Source organism: Drosophila eugracilis, unplaced genomic scaffold, assembly GCF_018153835.1.
Source record: "Drosophila eugracilis isolate 14026-0451.02 unplaced genomic scaffold, ASM1815383v1 contig_1765, whole genome shotgun sequence".
Taxonomy (NCBI): domain Eukaryota; kingdom Metazoa; phylum Arthropoda; class Insecta; order Diptera; family Drosophilidae; genus Drosophila; species Drosophila eugracilis.
Genome location: NW_024572605.1, coordinates 6,368,870 through 6,382,217, shown reverse-complemented (window position 1 = coordinate 6,382,217; position 13,348 = coordinate 6,368,870). Strand labels below are relative to the sequence as shown.

Sequence of the window (13,348 nt, the reverse complement as noted above, 5' to 3'; positions counted from 1 at the left end):
TAAATAGTTATTTTCTCCCAGTGTAAATGCAGTTGACACGACGACATATTTCAGCGCACAACTCAATTTGTGACAAACGAATGCGAGTCGAAATGCCTAACCAGGAAGCTGGCCAAAATCCTTGCCACTGCAGCAGCCACTGCAACTGAAAACTGAAAACTGCAACTGTAACCTGCTGCCGGCGCCAGCCACCTCCTCCCCCTTTGTCACGCCCCCTCAGTTTTCCTACCGCTAGAGGCGGGCAGACCGACATAATCGCTGCGTTTAACTCAGGCACAGGCTTCAATTACACGTGGCCCCCATCCATCTCACTTCCACTCGCACTTTTGCCTTGGAAAAGTATCTTCATGTTCGGCGGCTTTTCCACTGGTTGTTTGTGTGAGAGAGAGAGAGAGAGAGGAGAGAGGGGGAGTCTGTAAGTGAGAGGGGAATATAAGGTAGGAGAGGCTTTGTGGCTTTGAGCCTCAGTTTTTGGATGGCTACTGGCATCTCTGACTTTGGGTTTTGTTTTGGCTTTGGCTCGGTTTATTTGCGGCGTGTGTTTTCACTATCATGTCAGGATGACTAGATGCCCTCCACTAAGCTGATTTTTGGGGTATATTGAAGGTATACTAAGTATATTAACAGTAAATTAATAAGCCTTTTGAACTAGAACTTAAACCATTAGAAATATGTATCAGTTCGAGGGTAAACTCATAAGCCTGTGAAGATATTTATTAATAATTCGATAAAAGTTTCCACAAAAGTTTCTGTTTAAAATAAATTATTACTTAGAAAATATTAATCTATTAACTCTAATTAGACATTACTTACTGCAGCGTCTTTGGCAAGTCGACCAAATCTGGCTAAAACCAACAAGCAGTTAACATTACCACAAGTTCGAGTCCGAAACCTAGCCCGAGTTTTTAGCCAAGACACACCGAGACAACTGGCCATTTCCGCTGCCCCTCCGCCGGGCTCCTTAAGCCAAGTTGATTATGTTTTTGTTTTTACTTCGTTTCCAACTCAGCAACTTCGTGTCACCGCAGTTGTTGCTGCAACTGGCGCTGCCACAGCGCCACTCTGTGGCACGTTTCACCCTTTAGCTCATAACTTTTTTTTCTTTGCTTTTTGCCTCATATTTAAGCGGATGCAGGCGGCGGGTCCCAGAGCAATTCCATTTCTACGCCCGTCGACGATGGTTTACCGAAATCCGCACTTTTAATCCAATTTAAACGAACATCGAACAAATAGCAAAAACACAAAAAAAACAACGCGATAAAACAATGCATTTGCCCCAAGGAGTAAGTGTTAATTACATTTTCGAAACGCGAGCAAACAATAAAGACGATCGCCACAAAAGAGTACAAACATTTGTGTTGGTCCCAGCCCGAAAAAAACACAACAATTTTCAATCAAAATAAATATTTAAAATTAAATCCAGCTTAGAAAGTCTCCACACAAAAAAAACCTCGCTAAGTGTACAAAAAATAAAAAAACAAGAAAATATGCAAATAAAAAGCTTTCATTTTGCAACGAATTCATTGACTTCAATCGCGCGGGAAATGAATAAAACAAGAAAAAATAAAATGCAAATAACCACAAAAACTTAATTTGTTTTTTATGACCAGCCAAATGTTGAAACATGAAAAGAACTCTCAAGTTGGCCATAAACGGTTAATTGAACGAAAAATGTGCAACAAAAGGGAAAGTCATATTTGTTACAATAGTAAAGGGACCAACAAAGTGAAAGGGCCATGTTTTAGTGATTGTGAAAAGGTCGGAAAATTGCAAAATTATTTGTTTTAATCAAGTGATAAGCTAATGGAAAGACCTTTTTAATAAATTGATTTGTTTTATTACGATTTTAGGACAAGAAAATAGTCAAAAAGAAAAGAAAAGGGAACTGACCAGAACTATAATATTTGAGATGATTTTTTTAAGACTAAAAGTTGTTACGATTACGATTTTAGGTCAAGATGATAGTCAAAAATAGAAAAGGAAAACTTACCAAAATGTGTCACAAAACTATAATATCTTGAGATGATTTTTTAAGACTAAAAGTTTTTTAACTTTAATCTCTATTCATAAATGCCTTTTCTTTATAAAAGATGGCCCATGTAACGTTTGCTTTTTGAACTAACAATAATTTTGACTTTAACATTTCGAATGTCATTTTCAATGTGTCAGATATTTAGTAGAAGGTTTGCGGTTTACGAAATGGTTAAGTTTAAGCTCAAATATTGGGAAATATTGTTATTTTATAGCTATTTCTAAACGCAAATCTTCCGTGGGCCATCCTACACATTTGTTTAAAAACAGAAACTTTCCTTCTTTAAATTTCCTTATTTTTGAAACAAATATTAGTTTATTTCTTATTTATACTCCCAATTATCACTTAAACTCTAAAGCTCCTTTTTACTTACAAAATGATAACCTTAAAGTGCTTTCCCTTTTAGCCATTTATTTGATTTTTTCCCAAAGCCAATCAATCAGCTACATTAAAAAGCCATTTGACTTAAGGACTTTAAGTAGCATCTCTTAGCTTCTCATAGAAATGCTTTCATTGTCTAAGTTGAGGCCAAGTTAAGGCTAATTTACCACCAAGTGAGTAGTCGCAAAATGCTTTTCTATTTCCGTCTCGACCAATTTGGAGTTGACCGGGCCTAAATTGTGCTTCCTGTGCGTCTGACAGCTACTGTCACGCCCACATCAGCAAACAATCTGGCAATGAAGGCGGTCCCATCATCATCGTTAGATGCTCCTGCCAATAATCATAATATAAATAAAAAACCATAGGGAGATGAGATCCTTAGAAGCGTATTATTATGCTAATTGTATTGTTGGGCTGTTTATGAGCTGTTGTTTGGCCAAAACGAGATAGGGGAGGAGTAAGAGAAAGGAGGAGAGGGCGATAACCTCTTTAGGCAACTCAATCGTAATCTTTATACTTGTTTCCGTTGCAGGCATTAAGCTTTCTGTTCATCACTTGCATGATGTTCGCGCTGGCAGGCGGCCATCCATCAAGCGACAAGCTCAAGTAAGTCCCTGCCCCATAACCACGCCCCTTTAACGACTACAGACGAAGATAATTTGCTAAAATTAGATACCTTCTGAATGTTAAAATTAACTTAATATTCAAAAGAATGCCTCTTAAGTTAGAGTAGATTTATGTTAATACGATAAATCAAACTTTTTGAATTAAAAAATTTAACAATTTCCACACTTTTCTCTCTGTGCACTTAATAGACTACCTCTTGTCTTTAATACCTACTTTTTTTACTGTGTAACAAACAATGTTCATGGACCATTCAAACATTTCCAGGATCCGAATACACGTGCCAGTGAAGCACCATACACATGTGCACACGAAGACGGTCATTAAGAAGGTTCCGCTGCCCATTCCGGTGCCGGTCAAGGAGCACCACCACGAGCCGAAGAAGCACCACAGCAGCCGCAGTCACCACCACCATCACCACCATGAGGACGACCAAGACGATGATTTCGAGGGCTATGAGTACCCCATCAAGGCCAAGCGACGCACGCGGCATCCCTTTGTCTGAACCGAACGAAGAAAATACCAACCCGAACACCCACCCAACCTTCCAAGCCCAACCCACACTCAGCGGGGAAAATGAAATCAAATGAAATACAATTTACGCAGATTAAGATGAAAATAAACCAAAATACGAGGCAGCTTGAGTACGGATACGTAAAAAAGAAGAAAGGCCAAGAGGGGGAAACAAAAAAAAGGAAAACACAGCAATGGAAAAACACAATTCTGGGTCTGATTTGTCACTGTTTTTAGTGTGTAAGGAAAATACGTAAATAAAAACAATAAGAACCTTTAGATGTAAGGAAAAACAACAACAACGACAACACTCGAGTGCAATAAAATAAACAAAAATTATACTTAAGCACAATTTAAAGCCGGCGTCAAAAAGTTTTTCCTTTTTTTTGGGTTCATTTTCATTGGTATTTCAGTCACGGCAAAGTTTTTCAGAAGATAAACATGTGTTTAGGCTTAAGTTGGTATTGGAATCTAAGTGGGTTGTATAACTTATAGACATATGTTGTTAGTTTACAATTTAACTACTTAAATTTACTAAAAATAGAATGTTTTTAGTAACTATATTAAATACGAAAGGGAAAAAACTATCATCATTTTGAGTTTTAAATTAAAATTTTCATGTTTAAACACTTTTTTGGAGAGGGAAACATGTCCAAACTTAATATTTATATATATTTTATATTTATTTCATTAAATATTCCTTCGTATCTTAGAGATTTTCTACCTCCACGTGTGTTTTAATATAAAATGTAAAAACTACATATCTACTGCCACATTATAGTGTTAAAATGAGAACTTTTTTTGTGGCATGAAAATCAGGAAAATTGTCATTTTCTTGGAGACTCAGCAAAGAGATTTAAACTGATTGAATTGAACATTGCCAGCTGTTGCTGCTGCTTACGTTGATGTTGCTGCTGCTTACGTTGAAGTTGCTGCTGTTGCTGTTACTGATGTTGTTGCTGCTGCTGCTGCTGTTGCCTCTGTGGCTGCCTCACCACCTGCACCTTCTGTGGGATATTTGTGCATAAATAAATGAAGCGAACGACATGCGAAACAGCAAAGTAAACCAAGGGCTGGCCCGGGTTGTTTGCAATGATGTTGTGGCTCCTCCTCGGTATGCTCATCCCCCGTCCCTATGGATTGTGGGACACCAGGAGCGGAGCGAGGGGACACTGGGAGGCTAAGGCCATGAAATATGCATGCTCAGCTGCGTCCCGCTCGCAGTTCGCTATCCCGCTTTAACCAGAGAGTAAAAGGCGACGAACCGGAGTGACGGAGCAGCACGTGCTGGGGCGTCTAGTCAACAGCCAGGCTAAAAAGAATGTCAACAACTGCTCGCCTGTTGCCTGTTGGCTCCGGTCTGCACTGAGAAAAAATATGTGCTTTTAGTTAAGAAAATAATTTCATAAATTTTAATAATTTATTTACAAATTTAGAACTGACTAAAACTTTACGAGTTATCCTTGTTTTAAGCCACATTTGTTTTATATTTTAACCTCCCTTTTCTAACAGTGCTGCGTGTTTTCCTTTCGCCCGAGCAAACAGGCCCGGGGCGGCAGCTGTTGATGGCTCATTTTCCACGACTTTAGCGCCACTCAAGTGCCAGCCACTCAAAGCCGAGGCGAAAGCATAAGCAGCAACAAAGCAGAAGCAGAAGCAGCTATGAAAAACCGGCAACAAAAGCAGCCCAACGCAAATGCCACTCGTCATGTAGAGCCACTCAATTTACTGAGCACTCAGCGCGGCTCTCTATGAGATCAGCGGGGAAATCGGACTGGCGGGGGGTCTAATTAATACGACCGCCCATCTAACGAAACACGCAGAAACACCCACCACCCACTAACCACCTGCTGGCGAGGCACACTTAAGAATGGAAAAGAAAAGGAAACTTAATCACCAGCAGGAACCCAAAAAAAAACAAGAGGAAACGCTATAGTCGAGTGCCGCGACTATAAGATACCCGTTACTGTTTTACAAAATTTTAAAATATTATTTTCCTAGTGGTAATTCACAAGGCGCCACCTATTGTCAGAGGAATTATGTTGAGTATGCTTATAGTGACGTCACTGCCCATGTGAGGCCTTATAACCTTAATTTCTTCATAAATAGCGAAATAATGTTCCGATTTGAAAAATCTTTGGTAAATCGATAGATATTAACAGAAATAAGTTATACAAGGTCAAACAAAGGCATTTATACTAATATTATAGACGCCACAGTTTTCCGCGGTTTGTGGGCGTTAGAGTGGGCGTGGTCAAATGCATCTTCGTGGCAAGTTGCAGAGGCATCTCCTAAATATGTGTTTTTGAGCAAAATTGTCTAGCTCTTATAGTTTTCGAGAGTTTTGCATTTTTGGTTTTTCGGGTTTTGTGGGCGTTAGAGTGGGCGTGGCTTGATCGGAAAAAAATAATTCGCATTGGGAGCATCATAGAAACCTACATGCTTAATCCGAACTTTCTATCACTTATAGTTACCGAGATATCAGCTTTTCTAGAAAATCCGTAAACCGTCTTTTGAGCCTTGTGGGCGTATGGGTGGGTGCGGCCGGATAGTAGTACTACTATAAGATGCGCTGTCATCTAAGGATTATACTTTCTGATTTTCAACTTTCTAACTGCAATAGTTCCTGAGATTTCAGCAATTTTAGTTTTTTGCGATTTGTGGGCGTTAGAGTGGGCGTGGCAGGATGCTGTAATAAACTTGCGCTGTCCCGGGACCTCAGGAATCTTTATGCTTAATCTCAACTTTGTATCTGCTATAGTTCCTGAGATCTCAGCGTTCATACGGACGGACGGACGGACGGACGGACGGACGGACGGACGGACGGACGGACGGACGGACGGACGGACGGACGGACAGACGGACATGGCCCAATCGACTTCGCTATTGATCCTGATCAAGAATATATATACTTTATAGGGTCGCAAAATCTTCCTTCTATCTGTTACATACTTTTCAACGAATCTAGTATACCCTTTTACTCTACGAGTAACGGGTATAACAAGCGGGTCGATAAAGCAGTGTTTGACTGATGTGTGCTGTTAATGGACAGCGAGGGTATGAGTCTCTGTAAACTAATTTGTTAGCCACTGTTAAGTGATCGTGATTTTAACATTTTAAGGAAGTAGAAAAGAAATCTGATTTGATGGTGATTAAAAATATTTAAAAAATTAATACCAAATTTAAAAACAAATGTTTATATGTTTAAATTTTTTTGAAATTTTTTTTAGCAATAAAATTTCTATACATTGTACCAGAAAAGGAAGACGAACTCCAGAACATTGGATTAAACTTTAAGAAATGTTTCTAAGAAATAGGAAATAGTTTATGTTTACAATATATATATATATATATATATATAAGAGAACACAATAGAACAATAGTTAATATATTGAGTTGATATAATGTCAAAAATCTGTTGATTAGAATCCAAAGATTTCCACTGACTATAAGATGAATCTCTGAATAAAATCAAAGAAATCCAGTTAGCAATCTCAGTCCTCAGGATCTTGAACTCTCTGTGTGTTTTGGCGTTGAAAGTCGCACTCGTGTCAATTTGTGGGTGTGCTGCTCATATATTTACTTAGCTCTTCGTGTTTTTTGTTGTTTTTGTTGTTTGATTTGGGCGCTTCTATTTGATTAGGCCGCCTAAGCGAGCTACGTGCTTGGGTTAATTTGTGGCCCCAAGTGTTGGCCCAGGGTGCGAAAGTCATTGTTACTAGATATATATATATATAGAGATGTTTGTACATGTGTATGTGTGTGTTCGTATCTGCGCTGATGTTTGTGTTTGCGGTGACAGCAAATAAATCGCACGCATGTGCTCGACACACAAACTTCCACGCACAAAGACAAGGCACTGAGAGAAAAACTTTCAAGTTGTTAAAAAATAAACCTAAAAAAAGCTTAAACTTCCTCTTAAGTTTAAAATTATTACCATTTTTAATGATAACTTCGAACTTGAATTTATAAATTTGAGAATTTTATCAAAATTTAAAATCTTAAAATAAAAAAAAAATAATAAATTTTCCTTTCTTCAAACTTTTCTTATTCAATAAAATATTATAACATTTTAAAAAAAAATCATAAATTTTTCTCAGTGTACCTCACAAACAATAACACCAACACACACAAAGAAAAATTTGTGCATAGCACGCATAACAATGAGAGAACATTCGGAGTTTCGAGAGGGTGGCGAATGGAAATGGGCCTAGACAAACTACTTTTCGGCTACTTAGTGATAAATATGCTGGCTAATCAAATGGGAACTAGATTTGCGGATTAGCAACGACACGAGCTACGTTGGCCAAGTTACAAATCCTCTAACTAATTTCCATTCATCGCCATCGACACGAACTTGTCGAATTAATCTTAAGTCTTTGGCTTAGAAACTAATCTCAGAACAAAAGATGTTTGAGTTGGGCTAAATGGTTACATTAAACGGTTATTTTTGGCAGCAAAATATTATTAAATAAATAAAGAAGAAAGTATGCTCTGAGCTAAAGAAATTCTGTAAATAGAAATTGTTCAAATATCAATTTATAGATCAAATAAAAATAGATAGCCAAAAATATTTGCTCGAAAAACCTTGAAGGCCATCTATTTTTTGGGGTCATTCATCGTTACCCTTTGACTTAGGCCAGGCAATGAAAAAAAAATCAATTTTATTATGCCTGGATTAGGTTAACACACCCCAGGGTATTTCTCGTTCCACCTCGCCCATCAACCATAATTTTCTAGTTGGTCAAAAAGAAAAGCAGCAGCTTGGGCTAGGAACAAAAACCAAAAACAAAAAAAAAAGGACATTTGTCTCGAGTGGACAGCAATCACTGGGACCCTTTATAGGACCCCCCTCCCCCTAAACCCAGCCCCTTCAACATATTTGAAATACAAACATAAAAGTACAGATTTGCTGACTTCAGAGTGCATAAACCAAGGCAAACATAGTCCACATAAACAGATTGTTAAATATATATAGTTTATAGTATGCCGCAGGCTCAGAAAAGGAAATGGACCCCGACTTTTCATATTTCTTTTACGATTCGGGGGATTCGGTAGTATGAGCTGAATGAGCAGAAGCTTAGTCCTGGAGATGGAGGAGGTCCTTGGGATTTTATTGCTCCATGAACAGAGAGAGAGAGAGGGTAAGGAATCAATGTCGGTCTTCGGTTTTATTATTTGCATACTGGTTTTATGGCCCAGTCATTTAGCGATGCGAACCGCCCGTTTAATTCCCAATTAATTTGGGATTTGGCCACTGCTCTCCGACCAGTTAATTAGATGGCCATAAAACGGCCGTTAAATGCCGCCGGGAAGCATCTGCTGCCCCTGCCACAAATTCCGGCAATAAATGCGTTCGTCACATGCACAAATTAATTACAAAATAGTTGGTTTAAAAACCTCCCCACTGTTTTTGTAGACCAGCTGGCAAAACCAAAAATTTAGTTGCATATTTTACGGACTGGAAATGAAAGTTTCAAATGCAGCCCAAAAAGGAGAGAGGGGCAGAGGTATATGCACCATTTACAAAAGCCAACAAATTGGCGACTCATTAAATGCCAAATGTTATTTTTCAGTTTTTCGGAATGCGAAATATATCGGCGGTCGTACTACCCGCAGGTGCGAACTGAATACAACTTTATGCCGCCATAAATAAACAGAAATATTAGCCATTTCCTAAGGAATATTGGTACAATTTTCGGCTACAAAAATTCAACATAAACATAGGTTTGTACTTAAGAGAGAGAGAGGGGGGGAAAATATATGTTTTATAAACAAAATATTATTTAATTATTATTCTAGAAACTTATAATTAAAAGAGGTTTATTTAGAGACAGCTTAATGGGATTTAATAAATATTTTTGTAGTCGAGTATATTGAGTTTATTATATTAACATATTTTTTAATATATTATTATTTTTGGTAAACTTTGATGAATGAAACTCTTTATATATAATATATACTCTTTCTTAATATTAACAATTTAGCTAAGACCTGACTTAGTTTAAGTTCCATAAAATCTTTCTTAACCTATAAACCTTATATGGCTAAATATTTACCTAACACCAATTTAGTTCTTATATTATTAATAATTCTTATGTTACTTTCACTTATTTTTTCAGCTTAGTATCAAATCTAGAACAAATTAAAACAAACTAAAGTCTCTCAACAATACCCATTCTTACCGATTCCGTCAATATAATTGCATTTTCCGGCTTAGATACACAGATCCATAGCCTCTAACAACTAGAATAGAGCCAAGGATATTTCTTAGAACCCTTTCAATCAGGATTTATTTGTATTCACTGATGGATTGGGACTGCGAACCCTTCTACAACTAACCTTAGTTATTCGACGAATGCCTTTTATATTTTTCTAACTACAGTAAATAAACGAACTGAACGAAACCCTTGCCGAGGCTAACAGAAAACCGCACAAAAGGAAATTTGTTGGCATCACGTGCAAATCGAGGGGATTCATTAATACGCATTTGCTGTTTTGGCCTCAAGCAATTACCCCCAAAAATTTCCGGGGGTTAAGTTGCTTGGTTTAGTTGGTTGGTTGGTTGGTTGGTGGTGGCTGGTGGCTGACTAACGGTAACGGATACAAGCCAGCGAAACTGTTGCGTTAATGAACTTATGAGTGGGTACAGATACAGATACAGCTACAAATACACCTACAGATACAGATACAGATACAAGCAGAGATACAGATACAAGCAGACATACAGATACATCTACAGCTACAGATACGATACGGTGACCTACCAACCTAGCAACCTACAAAAAACGGCAACAGTTTCGAACTTCGAACATCGAGCATACAACATGTTGGCCCGCAACGATGACGTAGCCCAGCGTGGGACAACAGGGCGGGTGGTTGATATTGTTGTGTCGGCATCTTTTATGACCAACAACAACAACAACAACTAGTACTAAACTTTTCGCACAAGTAACGAGCAATGACGACGACGATGATGTTCGCCGCCGCCATCGTACGTTCGACGCGTCGCAACTTTTGGACTTCTCGAGCTGATTTCGCTCGCTCAATCGCTCGGCAACGCTGCTGCTGGCTGCTCCGTGTCCGCTTCGCTTCGCACCGTTCCGTTCTGTTCGTTTAGAATATTTATTTATTCTCCAACGATTTCCGCGATCTCCAAGCCAGTGGTTCTACAAAAGCCGGCGGACGACGGCGTTAACGCGTTCGAAGCGTGAATATTATCAAGTTTCGTGAAACAAATCAAATGCGGCGTGGCGAGGGATAATAATATTCCAAAATTCCAAATATAAAACAAAATAGAAAAATATAACAAAGAAGAGTGTTTTGTTTCAGTGTATGCTGTGACGCTGGAACAGCAGCAGTGTAACCAAATAGAAAACAAGAGTAGAGAGTAATAATACTCGGCAAACAAATTGAGTAAACAAACAAGTTTAGCGGCGGCCAACGAAAACAGCGAAAATCCAGTCAGAAAGGTGCGTGCAAGACTTATTTAAATAAATAATTTTTTGAAATACAAACAAGCCAAGTTCACAGCTAAGTAAATTGCAAATAATGCATTTGCCCGAAAATTGAAAGGCCAAAACGAATTTATTTACGCGAAAGAAGAGTTTATTTTTGTTGGAAAACGTTTTTCGAACTTTTTTTTTTTTTGGCGGCGGAAACAACGTCCGATTTTATTCGATATTTAGCTCTATATCTCTGCCCCTGCATTTGTTCTCTATATAATAAATATATATGTTTAGATATATATATATATATGGTTATGAGGCACTGGTGTTTTGTATACATCACAGAAAACCAATTTGTATCTATAAGATTTTATTTAAATATTCAAATAGTCAGTTGTTAACGGCTCGTTAAAGCAAATTGTGCAGCATTCTTAGCCCACAGGCAAATTATCGTTTTGAGATCCATTGCCATACCTATGCTCGATTTTGATTTGTAAGTGAAAATCCCCACAACCTGTGCTGTTTCATATCAAAAATTTCAAACAACGCGAATAATCATTAAAAATTCCAAAGAATGCCAGAACGACAACACAAATGTGCTCATAAAATACAAATATATAAAGTGTTTTATTTTAATAAAAACTGTTTTTATTTTCCTTAAATGAAACTTTTGATACTCTTTAGAATTTTGCATAAATTATTTTCTTGGAATTTTCATATTTATCTGAGTTGGCCTGGCGAGGCTCATAGACACTTCTTATCGTAGTCATAAATAAATTTATGGCCTTTCGTATGTGTGGAACACAAATATTAAAGCCTTAACCCCATATTGACACTTTAAGATAAAGCTAAATGCTGATTTTTTGTGCTTTAGCTTAAAGAGAAATTCTGTAGAAGGGGAAACTTGACTTGGTGATTGTTTTTTTTTTGCTTAATATAAGAATTTTACGATAAGTCTAATAAGAAGCTTGTTTTAGCAACATGTTTTGCTAATAGCTTATCTTAAAACTTAATAAAAACTTTTCTACTATTACACTTTTTATGACATCAAAAAAGTTTGTATTGGAAATTCTTTAAAAACAAATTTCTTGCCTTGATTTTTGAAATATTAAAACTAAAAGTTAAGTTCAGTTTTGGTGCAAATCAAGGAGTATATTTAAGTTACATTATTTTAACCCTTTAATACTCAACCTTTCACTTTAAAAATCCCTAAAATATATATCACAATCTCACCTCAAACCCAAAACTTAACTTAAATAAAAGTTAACAAAACTGAGACAAAACTATAATAGACCCTCCATAGGGTATTGAAACGTGTTGGATTCTTGGTCCGAAAAAGTATTTTCATGGGCAGAACGTGCTGGGGATTGTCACCCAAAGGAAGAACTGGGCCTACAACGAGGGGGGGTGGTAGTAAGGGAAAATACAGCTCTGAGCCTCACGTGCCCTTTGCGGTTGTCAAACCAATTTACTTAGCCCCCCATTCAAACTATGGGACTGCGATATGGCAATTACAACCGAAACTGAAACTGAAACAGAAACTGAAATGGAGACACAAATTTAAAGCAATATAAGAGGGTGAGGGCTAAGGGGAAAAGCGGAAAATGTGGTACGTGCCTGAAATTATATCGCCTGCCTGACATCCAAATTGGGGATACAAACAACTCCCAGTATCGAGCAGATTGAAGGGTTACGAATGACATTTGCATTTGCTAAATCAATTACCCAAACCCCACCCACAAAATGGAAACAAGTTCGACCCAAGGACGTTTTCCACACTTCACACGTTTGCACCCATCAATCAGACATCTGTTCGTGTACTATATAGTAAGATATAGTATAGGATATAACAATTAGAGCAACCCTAGATAGCACTTCAATCTGTTCGATTGGTTCGATGGTGGCTAATCCCAGAGACAATTCCATCTGTATAACCGTTGGTCTGGTTAGCCAGGCTAAGCTTCTTTGGCCATTTCACAGTTGACAAATGTCAGGGATGTGGCACCAACAGATGACCCCATCTCAACTTCCCATTTGCTAGCTTTTGAGCTGTAAAAAAGCTCCCTCGCAATGAAGGTCAAAAGTCGGAGTAATCAAGCTATGAATGAAACATAAAAAAATATTTGGTTGCCGGATTAATGCCCGTTGCCATTGATTAAAACCACGAATGAATAGATAAAGTAATCCCCAAATAATGCAGACCTTGATAAAATTTAATGAACAAAGAGCTAAGGATTTAAGGGGTTTTTATTTTATTTTTTTTTTTGGGTGCTAGTGGGAGGAAACCATTGAAATTGCAGTGTAGATTAACGACCCACTTTGACAACAAGTTCTTCTTGATCAGCCAAAA

The 13,348-nt window shown here is 37.8% G+C and overlaps 2 protein-coding genes across 8 annotated transcripts in view; both read left to right on the top strand.

Annotated features, from left to right (window-relative positions):
- Window positions 1-453: 453 nt before the first annotated feature.
- On the top strand, window positions 454-3,615 carry LOC108104768 (uncharacterized histidine-rich protein DDB_G0274557). The gene is made up of 3 exons (XM_017211004.2): window positions 454-1,283; window positions 2,946-3,019; window positions 3,305-3,615. Exons 1-3 carry the CDS (start codon window positions 1,266-1,268, stop codon window positions 3,540-3,542), a joined length of 330 nt encoding a protein of 109 aa, XP_017066493.1. The 5' UTR covers window positions 454-1,265; the 3' UTR covers window positions 3,543-3,615.
- A 7,002-nt stretch (window positions 3,616-10,617) lies between these two features.
- The window catches only part of LOC108104802 (potassium voltage-gated channel subfamily KQT member 1), a 40,634-nt gene continuing 37,903 nt past the window's right edge, over window positions 10,618-13,348 (top strand). For all 7 annotated transcript variants that reach the window (XM_017211079.1, XM_017211082.1, XM_017211077.1 and 4 more), the window contains exon 1: window positions 10,618-11,022. The gene's annotated coding sequence lies outside the window, so the exon portion shown is untranslated. The remainder of the gene's footprint in view (window positions 11,023-13,348) is intronic.